The sequence below is a fragment of the Sus scrofa genome, chromosome 1 (genome assembly GCF_000003025.6).
Source record: "Sus scrofa isolate TJ Tabasco breed Duroc chromosome 1, Sscrofa11.1, whole genome shotgun sequence".
In the NCBI taxonomy this organism is placed as follows: Eukaryota; Metazoa; Chordata; class Mammalia; order Artiodactyla; family Suidae; genus Sus; species Sus scrofa.
Window position 1 is genome coordinate 246,048,031 of NC_010443.5, and position 19,590 is coordinate 246,067,620.

General features: G+C 37.1%; 1 protein-coding gene across 1 annotated transcript; it reads left to right on the forward strand.

The window, feature by feature from the left end:
* Nucleotides 14,017–15,259, forward strand: LOC100739563 (olfactory receptor 13D1). The gene has a single exon (XM_003480562.4). The coding sequence runs from the start codon at nucleotides 14,026–14,028 to the stop codon at nucleotides 14,959–14,961; it is 936 nt and encodes a 311-aa protein (XP_003480610.3). The 5' UTR covers nucleotides 14,017–14,025; the 3' UTR covers nucleotides 14,962–15,259.

Here is a 19,590-nt window from a genome sequence, read left to right on the forward strand (position 1 = left end):
ACAATCCCACCAACAGGGTAACAGGGTTCCTTTTTCTCCACACCCTCTCCAGCACTTATTGTTTGTAGACTTTTGGATGATGGCCATTCTGGCTGGTGTAAGGTGGTACCTCAGAGTGGTTTTGATTTGCATCTCTCTAATAATGAGTGATGCTGAACATCTTTTCATGTGTTTCTTGGTCATCTGTATGTCTTCTTTGGAGAATTGTCTGTTTAGATCTTCTGCCCATTTTTTGATAGGCTTGTTTGTTTTTTTGGTATGGAGCAGTAGGTGATGTTTATAAATTTTGGAGATGAATCCCTTGTCAGTCAATTCACTTGCAAAGATTTTCTCCCATTCTGTGGGTTGTCTTTTTGTGTTGTTTAGGGTTTCCTTTGCTGTGCAGAAACTTTGAAGTTTGATTAGGTCCCGTTTGTTTATTTTTGTTTTTCTTGTCGATACTCTGAGAGGTGCATCTGAGAAGATGTTGCTGTCATTTATGTCAGAGAGTGGCCTATGTTTTCCTCTAAGAGTTTGATAGTGTCTGGTCTTATATCTAGGTCTTGAATCCATTTGGAGTTTATTTTTGTGTATGGTGTTAAGGAGTGTTCTAATTTCATTCTTTTCCATGTGGCTGTCCAGTTTTCCCAGCACCACTTATTGAACAAGCTGTCCTTTCTCCATTGTATAGTCTTGCCTCCTTTGTCATAGATTAGTTGGCTGTAAGTGCATGGGTTTAATTCTGGGCTTTCTATCCTGTTCCACTGATGTATATGTCTGTCTTTGTGCCAGTACCATGCAGTTTTGACAACTGTTGCTTTGTATTATAGTCTGAAGTCCGGGAGCCTGATTCCTCCACTCCATTTTTCTTTTTCAGATTGTCTTTGGCTATTCTGGGTCTTTTGTGCTTCCAAACAAACTTTAAAATATTTTGTTCGAGTTCTGTGAAAAATGTCCTTGGTGATTTGATAGGGATTGCACTGAATCTGTAGATTGCCTTAGGTAGTATAGTCATTTTGATAATATTGACTCTTCCAATCCAAGAGCATGGTATATCTTTCCATCTATTTGTGTCATCTTTGATTTCTTTCATCAGTGGCTTGTAGTTTTCAGAGTATAGGTCTTTTGTTTCTTTAGGTAGGTTTACTCCTAGGTATTTTATTCTTTTGGATGTGATCGTAAACGGGATTGCTTCCCTAATTTCCTTTTCTGCTTTTTCATTGTTAGTATATGGAAACGCTGTCGATTTCTGTGTATTGATTTGGTATTCTGCAACTTTGCCAAATTCGTGGATGAGTTCTAACAGTTTTCTGGTAGAGTCTTTAGGATTCTCTAGGTATAGTATCATGTCATCTGCAAATAGCAGAAGTTTTCCTTCTTCCTTTCCAATTTGGATTCCTTTTATTTCTTTTACTTCTCTGATTGCTGTGGCTAGGACTTCCAGAACTATGTTGAAGAGTAGTGGCGAGAGCGGACATCCTTGTTCCTGATCTCAGCAGGAATTCTTTCAGCTTTTCACCATTGAGAATGATGTTCACTGTGGGTTTGTCGTATATGGCCTTTACCATGTTGAGGTATTGGCACCATTTTTCCAATATCATTTGCTCACTTTGTGTCTCTGTATCACATTCTGGGGATTCTTACAATATTTCAAAATTTTTCATTAGTATTATATGATATGTGGTCATATAATACTTTTTCATTAATATTATATGACATGTGACATATTTGATGTTACAGTCGAAACTGTTTCAAGGCACCACAAACCATGCTCACATAAGGCAGCAAATTTAATTGATAAATGTGTGTATTCTGACTCTTCCACTAACAAGTTAATCCCCTGTCTCTATCACTCCCTCTAGTTATTCCTATTACCTGAGAAACAACAGTATTGAAATTAGGCCAATCAATAACCCTACACTCCTTCTTTCAAGTGAAAGAAAGAGCCATACATCTCTCACTTTAAATCAAAAGCTAGAAATAATTAAGCGTACTGAGGAAGGCATGTCAAAAGTTGACAAGGCCAAAAGCTAGGCCTCTTGCATCAACATGTTCACCACACTAGAAATGCAAAGGAAGGAAATCCAAAAGAAGGAAATTAAAAATGCTACACCAGTGAACACGTGAATAATGAGAAAGCCAAACAGCATTACTACTGAGATGAAAAAGTTTTAGTGACCTGAACAGATCAAGCTTACAACATTCTCTTAAGCCAAAACCTAAACCAGAGCAAGGCCCTAATTCTCTTTAATTCTATGAAGGCTAGGAGAGGTGATGAAGATGCAGAAGAAAACTTTGAAGCTAGCAGAGGTTGGTTTGTGAAGTTTAAGAAAAGAAGCTATCTCCATAATTTTTTTAAAAAGTGCAAAGTTGGAGTTCCCGCTGTGGCTCAGCGGTTAGAAAATCCGACTAGGAACCATGAGGTTGCAAGTTCAATCCCTGGCCTTGCTCAGTGGGTTAAGGATCTGGCGTTGCCGTGAGCTGTGGTGTAGGTTGCAGATGCGGCTCACATCCCGCGTTGCTGTGGCTCTGGCATAGGCCGGTGGCTACAGCTCCTATTTGACCCCTAGCCTGGGAACCTCCATGTGCCATGGGAGCGGCCCAAGAAATGCAAAAAGACCCAAAAAAAAGTGAAAGTGAAGCTACAAGTGTTGATGTATGTAAATGCAGCAAGTTACCCAGGAGACATAGCTAAGATAATGAATGAAGGTGGCTTCACTAAACAACAGGTTTTCAATCTAAACAAAATACTCTTATACTGGAAGAAGATGCCATCTAGGCTTTTCACAGCTAGAGAGAAGTTGATGTCTGGCTTGAAAGCTTCCAAGGACAAGCTGACTCTCTTATTAGGGGATAATTCAACTAGTGGTTGAAGACAGTACTCATGAACCATTCCAAAAATCCCAGTGCCCTTAAGAATTATGCCAAATCTACTATGCCTGTGCCCCACAAAAGGAACAACAAAGCTGGTTGACACCCTATATGTTTACAACATGCTTTACTGAGTATATGAAGCCCACTATTGAGACTTATTGCTTAGAGAAAGATATTCCTTTTAAAATATTAAAGATAAACAATGAGATTATTGTTGTTTTCAATCCTGCTAACACACTATCCATTCTGCAATTTGTGGGTCATGGGATAATTTCGACTCTTGGGTCTTATTATTTAAGAAATACATTTCATAAGGCTGTATCTGCCATAGATAGTGATTCCGCGGATGGATCTAGGTAAAGTCAACTGAAAATCTTCTGGAAAGGATTCACCATTCGGGATGTCATTAAGAATATTCTTGACTCATGGGAAGAGTCCAAAACATCAGTATTAACAGAAGTTTGGAAGAAGTTGATTCTAACACTTATGAATGATTTTGAGGGGTGCAAGACTCAGTGGAGGAAGTAATTGCAGATGTGATGGAAATAGCAAGAGAACTAGAATTGGAAGTGGAGCCTGAAGATGTGACTGAATTGTCATAATCTCATGACTAAACCTTAATGGGTAAAGAGTTGCTTAAGCATAAGCAAAGAAAGTAGTTCCTTCGGATGGAATGTACTCCTGATGAAGATGGTATGAAGAATATTGGTATTACCACAAAAGATTTAGTTGACAAAGCAGCAGCGAGGTTTGAGAGATTTAACTTCAAATTTGAAAGAAGTTCTACTGTGGGTAAAATGCTATAAAACAGCATTGCAAGCTACAGATAAATGTGCATACACATTCAATGGAAGAGTGAAATGAATGTAACAAACTTCACTATCGTCTTATTTTTATAAATTGCCACAGCCACCCCAGCCTTCAGCAACACCATCCTGATCAGTTAGCAGCCATCAACATCAAGGCAAAATCCTCCCACCAGCAAAAAGATTATGACTCACTGAAGGTTCAGTTGATGGTTAGCATTTTTAGCAATGAAGTATTTTTTAATTAAGATATGTACTATGTCTAAGGTAGGGAATTTGAGAAGCTATTTAAGTACAGTGATAAAAATCATAGTAAATTATGGAATTTCCATTATGCCTCAGCAATTTATTACAGTGTTCCCACTGTGGCTCAGCAGGTTAAGAACCCAACATACTGTTCATGAGGATGCAGGTTTGATCCCTGGCCTCTCTCAGTGGGTTAAGGATCTAGTGTTGCCACAAGTTGTGACATAGGTCACAGATGCTTCTCAGTCCAGTATTGCTGTGGCTGTGGCTGTGATGGGCAGCTATGCACCAATTCAACCCCTCTCCTGGGAATTTCGTATGCTGCAGGGTTCAATCCCTGGGCTCACTCAGCTGCAGATTAGGCCACAGATGTGGCCTGAATCTGGTATGCCATGGCTGGGTGTAGGCCAGCAGCTGCAGCTCCAATTCAACCCTTAGCCCAGGAATCCAGTCCATATGTTGCTGGTGCTGCCATAAAAAGAAAAAAGAAAACAGCAAATATAATAGTTGATGAAATATTAAATATTTCCTTTTAATGCTCAAAATGAGATTTTAAAAAAGCCAGGGTTTGCTTCTTTCATAACAGAATTCAATTTTAGAAAGAAAAAATAAGCAATTTAAGGATCATAAAGGCAGGAATGAAATTATCATTATCCCAGACAATATAACTGTCTACAATAGAAAATGAAGAAAAATTATAAACAAATTTTCTGAATAATAGTTAAAAATAAATATTAAAAAATTAATTGCATTCCTTGTATCAACAATAACTAGCTTAAACAAGTATTTTAATCCACAACTACCATAGTCCTTATCTGTGTAACTTCCAGTAGAATAATTTCCCGGAAACTATTTTGCTTTCAACTTGGATGACTTATTTGTGGATATTTTCTGATCATCTTCTAAGGAAAAAAAAAAAAGCATCTTCCTGAAAAGAATCACAGGAAATCCCTGATGGCCTAGCAGTTAAGGATCTAGCATTGGGGTGGTTTGATCCCTGGCCTGGGAACTTCCAAAAGAAAAAAAAAAATATCCTAAATCTTTATTTTAAAAAACAGATAAGGAAACCTGAGTAAAACTAGGGATCTATATTTTGTATATAGTTAGAAAATTCAAAAATATTTATCTCCAACAACCTCTCTAAGTTTAATGCAATTTTGGAATTCCTATGATAGTGCAGTGGTAAAGAACCTGACTAGCATCTATGAGGATGTGGGTTCAATCCCCGGCCTCACTCAGAGGGTTGGGGATCTGGCACCACCGTGAGTGTGGTGTAGGTCAGAGATGCAGCTCGGATCCTGCATTGATGTGGTATAGGTTGGCAGCTGTAGCTCCAATTCAACCCCTAGCCTGGAAACTTCCATATGCCACAGATGCAGCTCTAAAAGGACAAAAAAAATGTTAATTAATTAAATGCAATTTCTATTAAAAGTCTAAGAAAGTGAGGTTTTCTTTCCCTCTTTGGATATTATTAAGTTGATCCTAAAACTTACATAAAGAATTAAAAAAAAGAGAGACTAAAAGTCACTGAGAAAATATTGCAGAATAAGAATAAGGAGATGATAATCACTACACTGGATATTAAGACTGACACTAAAGTTGCAGATATTTAGATAATGTAGCATTGGCAAAGAGAAAAAGATAGATGAATTAAAAGAATAGAACAGAAAGTCTAATATGCCAGGCATCAATAAGAGTTTGAGGAGATATTATTATAAGGTTTGATAATTGATACAGCATTATAAATAAGTACATGCCAAATAGACTAAAGATAAATTATGCTTGGGAGTTCCCATCGTGGCACAGCAGAAACAAGTCTGACTAGGAACCATGAGGGTGAGGGTTTGATCCCTGACCTCGCTCAGTGGGTTAAGGATCTGGCATTGCCATGAGCTGTGGTGTAGGTTGTAGATGTGGCTCAGATTCGACCCCTAGCCCGAGAACCTTCATATGCCATGGGTGTGGCCCTAAAAGCAGAAAAAAAAACATAAATTATGCTTTATTGTTGATTATTCACATTGACAAAAAGAGATAATAGATGCCTACCTCATTCTATACTCCATATACAAATTTTAAAATGATTAGTATACCTGAAACTAATACAACACTGTAAGTCAACTATACTCCAATAAATTTTAAAAAGAAACATTAAACAGCCAAATTCTAGAAAGTAAAGTTCTACAACTTCTACAGAAAATTATGGAAAGCTATCTCTATGACATAAGGGAAGGAATACTATTTGTTAAATAAGAAAACAAAAAGTAAGTGAAAAGAATGACAAAATCAGCCTCTCTAAAGTTCTATATGATAAAAGACACCACTTAGAAAGTTTAAATAGGAGTTCCCATTGTGATTCAGGGGAAACAAATCAGACTAATAACCATGAGGATGCAGATTCAATCCTTGGCCTCGCTCACTGGGTTAAGGATCTGGCATTGCCATGAGTTGTGCTGCAGATCGCAGATGTGGCTCAAATCCTGCGTTGCTATGGCATAGACCTGCGGCTATAGCTCAGTTTCAACTCCAAGCATGGGAAAAAGAAAGAAAAGAAGGAAAGAAGAAAGCAAGCTTAAATACTAAACATAAATGGGAGACTTTATCTGCAGTACACACACACACACACAGGATTAGTCCAGAATATGTTTCTAAAAAATATAATTAATCAAATAAAAAGAGTCAAATGATAAATTATGACAATAATATGGAGAAATACAAAATCTAATTCACTGCCACTGGTAGTATAAATTAACATTTTGAAGAGCAAATAAACATGATCAGGTAAAATTAATCCCATAAATCCATTTACAGGTATGTACACAAAGAAAAAGCTAGTCTATGCCACCATCTAGTGGCCTTAGAATATAACAGAAAATGTGACTCCTTCAGCAGTATTTACAAAGGACTCCTGAAAGTACTTGCACAGGGATGCGCCAACAATTTACAAATATGCAGAGTTTATATGTGCAGTAACTTCCTTCACTATTCTACTGGGACAGCATTTGACTCCACATACCCTGCTTCCTTCTGCAGATTTGCATGAACCCAAACTTGTGACAAAACCAAGTAGAAATAACTACAGGCAGAGTGTTTCTTATGTCTGTATATGATTTCCAATATCCTTCAAATGCTATCTATTGTTATGGGAGGCTTAAAGAACCCTTCTACAAACTAACCAGGCTAGACTGTATTGCTAAGAATATGGTGCAAAAGGAGCCTTCATATGCTTGCCTTGGGGTTCAAATTTGAAAAAATAGCAAAAATGCATATATATCCTAAAACCAAATAAAATAAAACAAATGACTATAAACTATTAAAATACATTTTAAAATAAATATTAGAAAAAAGATGACTATGTACATAGACTATGACACAGAAATTCCTCTCCTGGGTATATTCTTTAGCAGTAGTTTTAACCCCAAAGGACATCCATGAATCTAAAGTAGTCAAATTCGTAGAAGCAGAGAAGAGAAAGGTGGTTGCCACAGGCTGGGGGTAAGAGCAAATGGAAAGTTATTATATAGTATAAAGTTTCAGATATTCAAGATGGATAAGTTCCTAAAATCTGCTCTACAAACTGTGTTATAGTTAACAATCCTGTATTGTACATTTAAAGATTTGTTAAGTGGGGTTCTATCTCATGTGTGATGTTTTTACCACAAAGAAATAAAACCTTCTTGAAGTGGTCAAAAGCATCCAGAAAATGAATGAAATTAACATCTGTAAGAAAAATGGCACTGGATAAGTTTCCCTTTTAGTTGTATTAAGATAAGAGAAGGACAAAGTCACCACCACTATGGGGTAGATAAAATTCAGATGGAAAACCTCAATCATACTGACTTAGAGATATCGAGGACAGTGTTCAAGAATAGCCAAAGAATGGGAGCCCCAAATTTCTGTATAAACTGCCCAAACACTGGCTGGTCCCTAAACTACACATAAGTAGAATTAAGGCTAAAAGACAGGAACAGAGATATCAGTTTCTGCCCACCTAAGAGAAGACAAGTTTGAAATTTGAGTCCTGTCCAAGTACTGCCTGCTAAAGCAAAACATCAATATTTGCGGAAAATTCCATTTCCAAAAACAGTCACAGAATAGTATTTTACTTCAACAGGCTCTTCTGAAACTTTGATAGTCCCCTGACCAAGAGGTAGAATCTGGAGTTCCCAGTGTGGAGCAGTAGGTTAAGAACCTGACTGCAGCAGCTCAGGTCACTGAGGCGGCACAGGTTTGACCCCTACAGCAGAGGTCACAGCTTTGGCTCGGATTCAATCCCTGGCCCCATGGTTTTCCATACATTGTAGGTGTGGCCATGAGAAAAAAGAGAGAGAACTTTTTTCTCCTTTATGCATCCCCAAAATGCTGAGTGAACATACCTGGCATCAAAATCTGGCAAAGGGCCTGGCACATATTTGGATCTTAAAATATAAATAGAACTGTCGTCTTCTAACTAAGGCCTATACAGTTCTGGAATGGTGGACGAATATAAGTGTGGATGGAATTAAAACACTAAGATATGAAAGTGCATGGCAGGGTCAGGGACCAGAAGGTCGATAGAAGATAAGTAGGGTGAGAGGGACAGTTGGGAAGCAATGGCAGGATGGTGTCCATAGCTTCGGTTATCACACACTTACATCTGCTTCACCCCAAAAAGTAAAACTGTATCACTCTGATCTTCCATTCTATAAAACGGGCTTTATGATACATTCCGACAATGGGCATTGGCTCTTACTCTCAAGTAGTGAAATGAAAGAATCTTCATCAGTCCTCTAATCTTCAAAAAGTAAAAAAAAAAAGGGGCGGGGGAGAGACAGTTGCTGATAATCTAGCAAGAAACTGTTTAATTTCCACTGCTTATGTGTTTTTTCCTATTAACCATTTGAAGATACTATGAAATTCATTAAAATTACCTAATAAAATAATATGGGAAAATACATATACTATACTATTAACTTTTAAAAAGCAGGTAGTGGAGTTCCTGCTGTGGGGCAACAGGATTGGTGGCATCTTTGGAGCACCGGGACACAGGTTCGATTCCTGGGCCAATACAGTGGGTTAAAGGTTCTGACATTGCCAGGGGTGTAGGTCAAAACTGCAGCTTATATATGATTCCTGGCCCAGGAACTCCATACGCTGTGGGGTGGCCAAAAAATAAATAAATAAAATAAAAAGCAGGTAGTAAATCAAGAAACACAGTATCCTCTCAGGTGTGTAAATATAGCATATGAATAGATATATATCAAAATGTTAATATTTATTCTATAATCATGAATGATTTTCCTGAACTTCTCAAATTTTCTACACTGAGTATATAATATTTGTATAATCAGGGAAGTAATGATTCAGAGAAGAATGAAAATTAATAAGTTACATACAATTGGTTCTTTGACACATCAATCTTAATGTATCTAAAAGTTACTTCCTTCTACATTATTTAAAGACACAACTTTAAATCACCTCTGGGATTACAGAGTCTCTTAGAAGAAAACAAAGGATGATTTAAATTGGCTATCAGAACCACTGTGGGGCCTCTGGAAGTATTTAGGGCTCAGAGGTAGGACAGTACTTATGTGATGCATTAATGTACTATTGGATACAAATTTATAACGTGATGTACTGTTGGGCAGAAAGCTTTATGTTTTTCTTCTCCTTCACCACTACTAATAGTTGTCTGAAATTGTAGGTCCAAGAGCATGGCTAAAGCTCTAAAACTAAGAAATCATTCATTGATGAGGAGCAGCACCTACCATAAAAAAGTCAGTGAAATGTTTATTAAAATGAATGTTTTCCTTGTTTTGAAAACTGAAATTACAATTAGCCATGCTATCTGTTGTAAATGGAGAAGATGAGGATCCCATATTAAAAAATGAATAGGGAACAGTAAGACAAATTTGAGAAGAGGAATTTCCAGAAAAGAAAAGATGAATGGGAATTATGAATAATAATTAATAGAATTATGAATAATACGTTTTATTTTGAAACTACCGAATAAGTCAAGGAAAAAACTAAGAAATTATTGGGTGAGGAAAATACCATGGATCTATATGAACATAATTTCAATAAGACATTTTCTCTTATCATGGAAAATGGAAGAAAACCATTCTAGGGGTACAGATTAAACTAACAGGTATTGTGCATATAATCTATGCCAAGAAATATTCCAGGGTGTAATATCAATCCTCAAAAACCCAAGAAATAAGTACCGCAACCCCCATCTTAAAAGGCACATCATGCTAAGAGATACTATGTATTTTGTCCCAAGTTTGTACAGCCAATATGCCAAGGAGCCGAGACTGAAGTTTAGGTCCTTCAAGTCAAGTGCCTTCCAATAAGACACAGTGCTTTGCCTTATCAACAGTTTTAAGGACAATGGGGTAAGAGGGTTGGGGCACAATAGGCTTCAAGAGGCACAGGACACTGTACTTTAGCCTAGCCCTAGATGGTCAGAGCATGAAGAACAGGAGCTGGGTGAATCAACCCCAGCTATGAGCCTAGCTCATTGAAGTTCCCAGCAACAAAGAAGTGTTCTTGGTTTCCAGATAGAAATGTGAATGAAAAAATCCAAGAATATTATCAAAACCATGTAGGAAAATGAGAAGAGGCTTTGTTCTAACTAGAATACTAATGTTTATTATTGGAAAATTTGGGGTTCATAAATTTAAACAAGCACTGGAGATCTAGCACCAGCGATACATGATATGACAAAAACACCACTTCATAAACAGAAGGAAAAACAAGCTGAAGTGGGAGATAGGATGCAATACTTAATGCATTCAATTTCCTCCTAAGGGGAGTGAGGCACAGCCTGTTTCAAGACGTTCCCTGGGTTAAAATCTGGGAGTTTGGGTGAGTACATGTGCCAACTACAATTCTCTTTTATTGGTAAACATAGGAAGAAGAGTGAATGCTTCATGATCCAAGTCCTCAAGCAGAGTTTCCTGCCCTTCTATAGGCAATGTCCAAAGACGAGCTTCAGTCTAAGATCTGATCCTTTGGAGAAAGATGGACAAAATGCAAAGAGCCAAGAAAATGAAATCTTACCTCCTTTTGGCAGAAAATAAAGAAGCCAAGGCAATAATATTGTAAGCACCAATATCCCCCACACTCCTCACCATGGATATCCGATCCACCTTGTCTTTTTACTGTGCAATGTGATTGGATATCTCATAAAGTGCATCCTACATCTCCTGCCCACCTGGGCCGTTCTAAATGGGGGGCTCTAGAATTCTGTCCCAAGAATTGAGACTAAGTGCGTCCTCTCAAGGTGGATATCTTTGTGAAGTGCGTGCTTGAAATCAAAATATTAAATGGCATTAGGTCAGTCTGTGTAATAAATCAACAAAAAAAATCTCTAATTTCCTTTCCATTAACTGTTTTTACCCTTTCTCAGATATTAATGAAACCTGGAGACAAAATTCCACAAATTCTTGCCACTGTTTTCATCAAAGAAAAACTTTTTAATATTTCTGATTTTTACAATCATAAAATATATATTCTTTAAAGAAAATATGGAGAATGAGGAAAACTTAAGAATATTAATTATGCACTAAAGTCCCACATTCCAGAGAAACTAGTTAATATTTTTCCTGTGGCTTTTCTCAACCACATGTAGACAATTTGTGAACATTTACATAGTAACGAAACTTCCTATTTTAACCAATACTCTACCATTGCCATTTTTCTTTCTCTTTACTCTTCTCCAAGATTATAATTTTCATTGGTTGTATAACATGTAAGGGTATGTCTTCTCACATGTGTTGCATGACCTACAACCAACACAAACCAGATTTCCAGCAGCTTAGAGGAAAACACTGTCATCACTGTTTAAATCATGATTGAATCTGAAACATGAAAGGGCATGCAATGTCGTTATTTTTCTTATTCTATTCAGTTGGATAGATAATTAAGGGGGGGAAATGTTAGGCAATAATAATAGTGTTAATATCAATCTCTCACTACTTTTAGGGCTACACTCCAGATGTCACCATTTTGAATTATGTTACCAAATAAAAATTTTTTTTGCTTGTAAGGGTTGCACACAAGGCATATGGAAGTTCCCAGGCTAGGGGTAGAATCAGAGCTGTAGCTGCCAGCCTATGCCACAGCCACAGCCACGCCAGATGCAAGCCATGTCTGCAATCAACACGACAGCTCACGGCAACACCGGATCCTTATCCCACCGAGCAAGGCCAGGGACAGAACCTGTGTCCTCATGGATACTAGTCACTTTCATTTCCACTGAGCCACATCAGGAACTCCCCAAATAATTTTTTAAAGAGGTAATCTTTATTATCTAAGTTATATATTCTCATAACTATATTACTAAGAGATTTTAATTTTTACCAAGAATGAGTATTGCATTTTATCAAATGCTTTTTAGAATCTTGTTAGATGACAATGTGTCCGGTTTTGTTTTGTTTTGTTTTTGTTTTGTTTTTGGTCCATTTGTTTAATAGATTACATTGAGAGATTTCCAAATATTAATTTGGAATTTCATGAGTTCATGAAATAAGATATATTACTTTAGTATATGGTTTGGATATACTTTATTTATGATTCTTACATATATATGCATAAGTAGTATTGACCCAAGAGTTTCATTCTATCCTTGACAATGTAGAATAACAGACTACTTTAGTTTCATAAAATGTTTTTGAAAATATTATCTTTTTTTTTCATATTGTAACCTGTTACAAGCACAGAAATTGTTTCTTAAAAGTATAAAATAACTCATAAGCATTCTGCATTCAGCGACCATTTTGAAAAACAAATCTTCACAGTGGGATCCCTATTATCTACCAGAGTATACATGGCATAGTTTGAGTTGCGTAAATGAATACATGGAGGATTCTGCAAGAGATCTAAGTATTGTGACACCTAGTAAGATCTAAGATCACAGTGCTGTGACGGTGCAAAGAAGAGGCACCCTCTTCACAACAGGAGGTGAGAAAGTTCTCCTAGAAAGGTAATATCTAAGTGAGGAGGGATGCTTGTAGCTTAAGAAAGCTAAGCTACCCTCTATACACTCTGTACAAAAGCATAAAGAAGAAAGAGGGCAACAGAATATCAAAATTGAAAGAAACTTGGTGTGGCCACAGCAGAACATTTGGCGTGACAAAAGAGCCTCCAGAAGTTCTACACTAGTGGGATCTGGGGGTAACAATGTGATTGGATGAGAAGCTACAGGACTTGAAATCGTGTTGTAGGACAAGCACATATTTCACATAGCTGTTTCTCTTTTAGAATGTCTCGTAGGGTTGCTGATGACGACTGGGGTGAACAAAACCTCTCTTGACAGCATCACAGGAGAAGAAATGGTGTCAGTGAGAGAAAAGGTAACTGAAGAGGTTCAGATAAGCATGAAACATGGGTTTATTCAGTGTTTTTGGTGAAATCACTCTTTCCATTTTCACTTGCTTTGACATAAATTCTGAAAAATGGCCTCCGTCACCTGGGACCATTTTTAAACAGAAAGAGTCATTCTTTCTTCATATTTTTATGTATATGTAAATATACATTTCATGTTACTGTATTACAAAAAGTCAATATAATTATATATCGTGTGTGTGTCTATCATGTTGGAACCACTGTTTTTAGTACCTAACAGATTTTATCAAATTTAATTCTAATGACAACTTGACAAATAGTTATTGCTTTTTCCTAGTTTGCCACGAATCATGTGAGACTCAGAAAAATTGTGCAATTTATCAAAGTTATACCCAGGTTGGATGATATAGTGTTAGATTTATATAATCTTTTAAATAGAAGCCATCTTCATCAAAAAATGGCTTTAATTTAAAATTTTCCATTAATAAAGACATCCCTATATACATATCTATATTTAAAAACAGTTTGTTCTAAATCTTATTTGGCACTTCCCAGTAGAACTCTTGGAGTATTAGTGGCTGCTGTGTGGTCCTAACATGTTTTGGATTTCTCAAAGCCTCACTTCCATCCTCAAGAAAATTAGCATCATATCTCTGCTCTTTCTGATTCCTAGGAATGTGCCAAGAATCAAGCACAATACTGGAAGTTAAAGTGTGTTGAAAATATACATTATAAATTTAAACTTCCCTGAATCATGTCCTTTTCTAAACCCTGAAGGTTACACTGACACTCAGAGATGAGGAATTACTCAGCTGTGACCGAGTTCTTTCTGGTGGGACTCTCCCAGTACCCAGAGCTCCAGTTTTGTCTGTTCGTGCTCTGCCTCATCATGTACATGATAATCCTCCTGGGAAATAGCCTCCTCATTATCATCAGCATCCTGGATTCTCGCCTCCACACCCCCATGTACTTCTTCCTTGGGAACCTCTCATTCTTGGACATCTGTTACACATCATCCTCCATTCCTCCAATGCTCATCATATTTTCTGGGAGAAAATCCATCTCCTTTGTTGGCTGTGCTCTGCAGATGGTTGTCTCCCTGGGGTTGGGCTCCACTGAGTGTGTGCTCCTGGCTGTGATGGCCTATGACCGCTATGTGGCCATCTGCAACCCCCTGAGGTACCCCATCATCATGAACAGGGTGCTGTATGTGCACATGGCTGCATGGTCCTGGATCATAGGCTGTCTGACTTCTCTATTACAAACAGTCCTGACAATGGTGTTGCCTTTCTGTGGGAATAACATCATTGATCATATTACTTGTGAGATCCTGGCCCTTCTTAAACTCACCTGCTCAGATATCACCGTCAATGTGATTGTCATGACAGTAACAAATATTGTTTTATTGGTGATTCCTCTGCTGTTGATTTTCATCTCCTATGTTTTCATACTCTCTTCCATCCTGAGAATTAATTCTACTGAAGGGAGAAAAAAAGCCTTTTCTACCTGTTCGGCCCACCTGACTGTGGTCATCTTATTCTATGGGTCAGCCCTTTTTATGTACATGAAGCCCAAGTCAAAGGGCACAAACGCTTCTGATGAGATCATTGGGCTTTCTTACGGAGTGGTAACCCCGATGTTGAACCCCATCATCTACAGCCTGAGGAATAAGGAGGTGAAAGAAGCTGGGAAAAAAGTCCTGACACGATACTTGCCTTTATTAAAAACATGAAAGGATTTGAGGCATATGATGTCCTAAAAGGGGGAATAATTTTGTCTTTTATATTCAAAGATCATGGTGTAAAATCTACCATTATGGCAGCTTGTGTGTTTATAAAGCCAAATACGAGGCCCTCAACCTTTTCAACAAAAAATGGAAAAATGGGCATGCAAATCTTTGAAATAGTGCCCAATCTTCTGGGTTTCCAGCTCTAGCAGGTCTGCTAATTTCTCCCATGAAAATCATGATGCTGTTCAACAAGATAAATTAATTTGTCTCTGTCTCTGTCTCTCTCCCTCTTCTCTTCTCCCCTTTCCTCTCTCCTCTACATGGTTCCTTTCTCCTTTCTTCTCTCCTTTTAAGACAGAATACTCACTCAGGTAGTTAGTGTAGGAGCATGGGCTGTGATTTATTCTTTTAATATGAATATTGATTAACCTTTGTGGCTTAAGGGCTCCTGGGAGTAACACCTCCACAGGCCTTGTTTTATTATAGGAAGTTTGCGTTCCCCACAGACTTTGTTTACTATAGGAAATGTGAATCTCTAGCACACTCCTCAACTGATAAAAAAGGAATGAGAGGAATGGTGACTTAATCTAAGGAAAGAAAAGGACAAAGAAACCATAAAATTTACAGGACATTTCCAACCCTAAAACCCCTATTGGACAAGGACTGATAGAAGTAATTGAGCAAGGCCAATGGGAGAAAACCACATCTTTCTGGATCCCACATTGGTACCATCCCCCTCTTTAAGGAACAAAAACTCCTAAAGGACAAAAGAAAAAGGGGGCCTCTTCTCCCTCCTCCCAGCTGTCCCGGGAGCTATTTGCTTTTCTTTAATAAAGACTTTGCTTGCTTGCTGCCTATGTGTTCACGGAGTTCATTCTTCAACTGCCGTGAACAAGAACCCAGATTCTGGTATCATCTTTCCGGTATCACTTTGTCTTTTCTTGGTCTCTTTGAAGTGAATTATCTATCACTTTTGTTAAGCAATATCCCTGCAAAATATTGCTACATAATTTGCAGATCTGCACAGTATGTATAAAAATAATGTATGCTTTCTTTTGAGGAATCAACAGTTCCACACTCTCAGTTCATGTTGAACATGGTGGGACTGACCCAACCCTCTGGAAATATGGGGTGCAAATTGGAGTCTGGCACTTTCCATCAGCCTCTGAATGGATTAAATCATGGGTCAACTGCAGCTGCAGACCCACAACAAACCCTGAGCAGAGATCAGGGTGGAGATCAGGAGTGAGGAACTCTGTGCTCTGGGAAAACTGGCAAAACAGGTCATTAGATAGATATTTTTAGATTTTATGAACCCAATTCTTGCATCTCCTTGTATCTAGGGAAACACTAAAATCCTTCATGGTGATGTCTGCTCCTCGTGACTAGCAGTAACCTTCACAAGACCAGCAGCAAACTTCTTTGAAATGTGTCCATGGCTACATGTACCTCCCCCTTCACCTTTATCACATATACACTGATATCATTTACCTGTGCCTCTTTGGGATGGTATTTCAGAGCTACCATTTAAAAAAAAAAAAAAGTAGTATTTCAAAACTACTGCTGCCCTGGCTATTTTTTTAAAAAACAAAAGATGTCACAGTCATCAATGAGTGGAGCCACCTCAAAGGGTAGGCCACTGAGCCCTGAAGGAACTCAGGAAGGAAACAAAGAATACCTGCCATCTAGCAGCCATCAGACTGCAGCCACTCCTAACTGCAAGCTCTAAGGAAACTGAGGTGAAAATCCAGGATACTGGCCCCAGATAGCTGAGGTGCATGTCAGAGGAATGATTTCAGCGAGCCTAGACCTTTGCATCTTCCCATAGAAAAGCACTAAATTCCTAAAGATATCTGGTTTTCTGTTATTAGCAGTAATTTTTTGTTCCTACTACCTGTCCTTTGTTGCAAAAACTCCTCTATATATATCCTAAAACCCCTCCCCCACTCCTCAGAGTGGTTTTCTTAAGTTTATTTGAGATGTTGCCTCCCAGGCTTAAGTCCTCATTTTACCCCAAATAAAACTTAACTCTCAACTTTTAGGTTGTGCATTTTTTTAAGTTGACAGGGGTAAGCACGGAAACAACCTTGCCAATAATTAATTAATTTTTGAAAGACTTTTTTTCCTCTAGACATAATGATCAGTATAGCATAGCAAGTAACCTGAGTAAAGGCAATTAGACTCAATTCCAGAAGTGCTTCCAGAAGTGTCAGAAAAAAAGGTACTCTCTCTGCAATGATCTTTAAACTAGAAGAGCCTAAACCAAGAGCTCCTGCTGGTCATCTCTGCCAATATCTGGGAGAGTCTAATTAAGGAGAGGAGAATGGAGATAGAGAATATATCTGATGATGTCATCTTAACACTTGAATCCAGCTATGGCTAAAATCAGACTCAACTGTGCACATTGTATTTAAGACTCAAATTAGTATTTTATGCAAAGATAACTTTAGTTAGATTTTACCACTTACAACCATATCCTAATTAATATATCCCCTTATCTTGTGTCTCCCTCCACCTTCTTATATTTTTGAGGCCAAATATATATATGGTATGTTATCTAAGTGGTACCAAGTTCTCTGACCTTTAGTTCTTTTTGGAGCATTTATATTTTTCTAATTTTTTGTTCTCATATTTTGCACCAAACTGATGTTCTGTATTTTTTAACCATTTCCTGTGCTTTAATAAATATATTGATTCTTCAGATCACTTCAGTTTGCTTTTTTGTAAAATATTTTTAATTTTTAATAGACACTGTCATTTGAAAGAATAGAGCCGGTATGACCCCTTACACATTAATTCACTTCACTAGCAATAAGTCTGGTTAAGACAAAGTTTTATCTTACATAGCACTGACTTCCCTTGGGTTAAAAGTCATAAACGTGGGCAATGAAACCCATAATTTTTCCTTCTTATAAGTTGAATATGCCTGCTTTTTTTACATTAACTAATGCTTGTTTACTGCTCTTCCCTATACGAAGCTTACAATAGACCCTAGAGATAAGTGAGAGAGATATTAGCAACATCAAACATTTCTTTTTCTCTTGAATTAGGACTTGACAAGGTAATTCTTTTTTAGCCTCAATCTGAAATTTACAGGATACATATTATTTTAAAAAGTTATTAAATATTTTAATGTGAGTTGTGTATACTTCCATCAAATCTAGTTGAAAGAATTTATATATAGTTTATGGAGAAATAATGAAAAGGAGAAAATACTATCACTTATTATATGACCTTTTGTTCTATTTCATCTAATTTCTAAACATATGTCAATTGTCTCTTCTTGAAAGTATATTTGCTCTCAAATTTCTTCTGAGACAGTCATTGAAAAAAGATTTTATTCCTGTACCTGATATGCACTTTTCCCTCTCAAAAAGTAGCCTGTCTCATCAATCCATTTATCTATTTCCAATTAGATGTCTCCATCTCTAATCTTACTGGGGTTTATTTTGAAATTGTATTTCTCTCTCAATTAAAAACTTGTTTCTTATAGTGTTGAGATATTTGATTCAACATTTAAAAGAAAATGTCCTTACATAGAGTTTAAACTTTGTAACATATATATAGGGGATATCAGAATCAAAGGTCAGGTTTCTTTCCAAGACAATTTGGGAAAACTAAATATCTACATACACAAGAATAAAATTGGATGCTTATCTCATCCCATATAAAAAAATTTAACTCAAAATGGATTGAAGATTTAAACAATACCTGAAATCATAAAACTCCTAGGAGAAAACAGGGAAAAAATCTTCTGAACATTGGCCTTGCCAATGATTTTTTGGTTATAACACCAAAAGCACAGGCAACCAAAGCAAAAATAGACAAGGGGGATTACAACAAACTAAAAATCTAGTGCACTGCAAAGGAAACCACAAAATGAAAAGGCAGCCTGTGGAATGGGAGAAAATATTTGCAAGCCACATACCTGATAAAGGATTAATTATAACTCAATAGCAAAAAATAATATAACCCAATTTAAACTGGGCAAAGGAACTGAATAGACATTTCTCCAAAGAAAACATACAAAAAGCCAGTAGATAAAAAGAGTGCTCAAAATCACTGATCATCAGGGAAATGCAATTCAAAGCTATAATATATTACCTCACACCTGTTGTGATGACTATTATCAGCAAAAAAAGAAAGAAAAGAAAAGAAAAAATAACCTGTTGGCAAGGATGTGGAAAAAAGGGAAACCCTGGTATGTTGTTGTTGGTTATATAAATTAGTACATCCGCTATGAAAAAAAGTGTGGAGGTTCCTCAAAATACTAATAATAGAACTACCATATGATCCAGCAATCTCATATCTGGGCATATACCCAAAGGAATTGAAATCAGGATCTCAGATATCTATACTCCCATGTTCACTGCAGCAATTTCACAATAGCTAAGACTGAGCACCAATCTAAATGCCCATTGGTGGAGAAATAAAATGTGGTGGTATAAATTAAATGTAATATTATTCAGCCTTAAGAAAGAAAGAAATCGTGCCATTTGCAACAATATGGATTAACCTTGAGAACATTATGCTAAGTGAAATAAACCAGTCACAGAAGGACAAATATTAAATGATACCATGTATGTGATGCATCTAGAATAGTCCATACAAGCAGAGAGTGGAATGATAGTT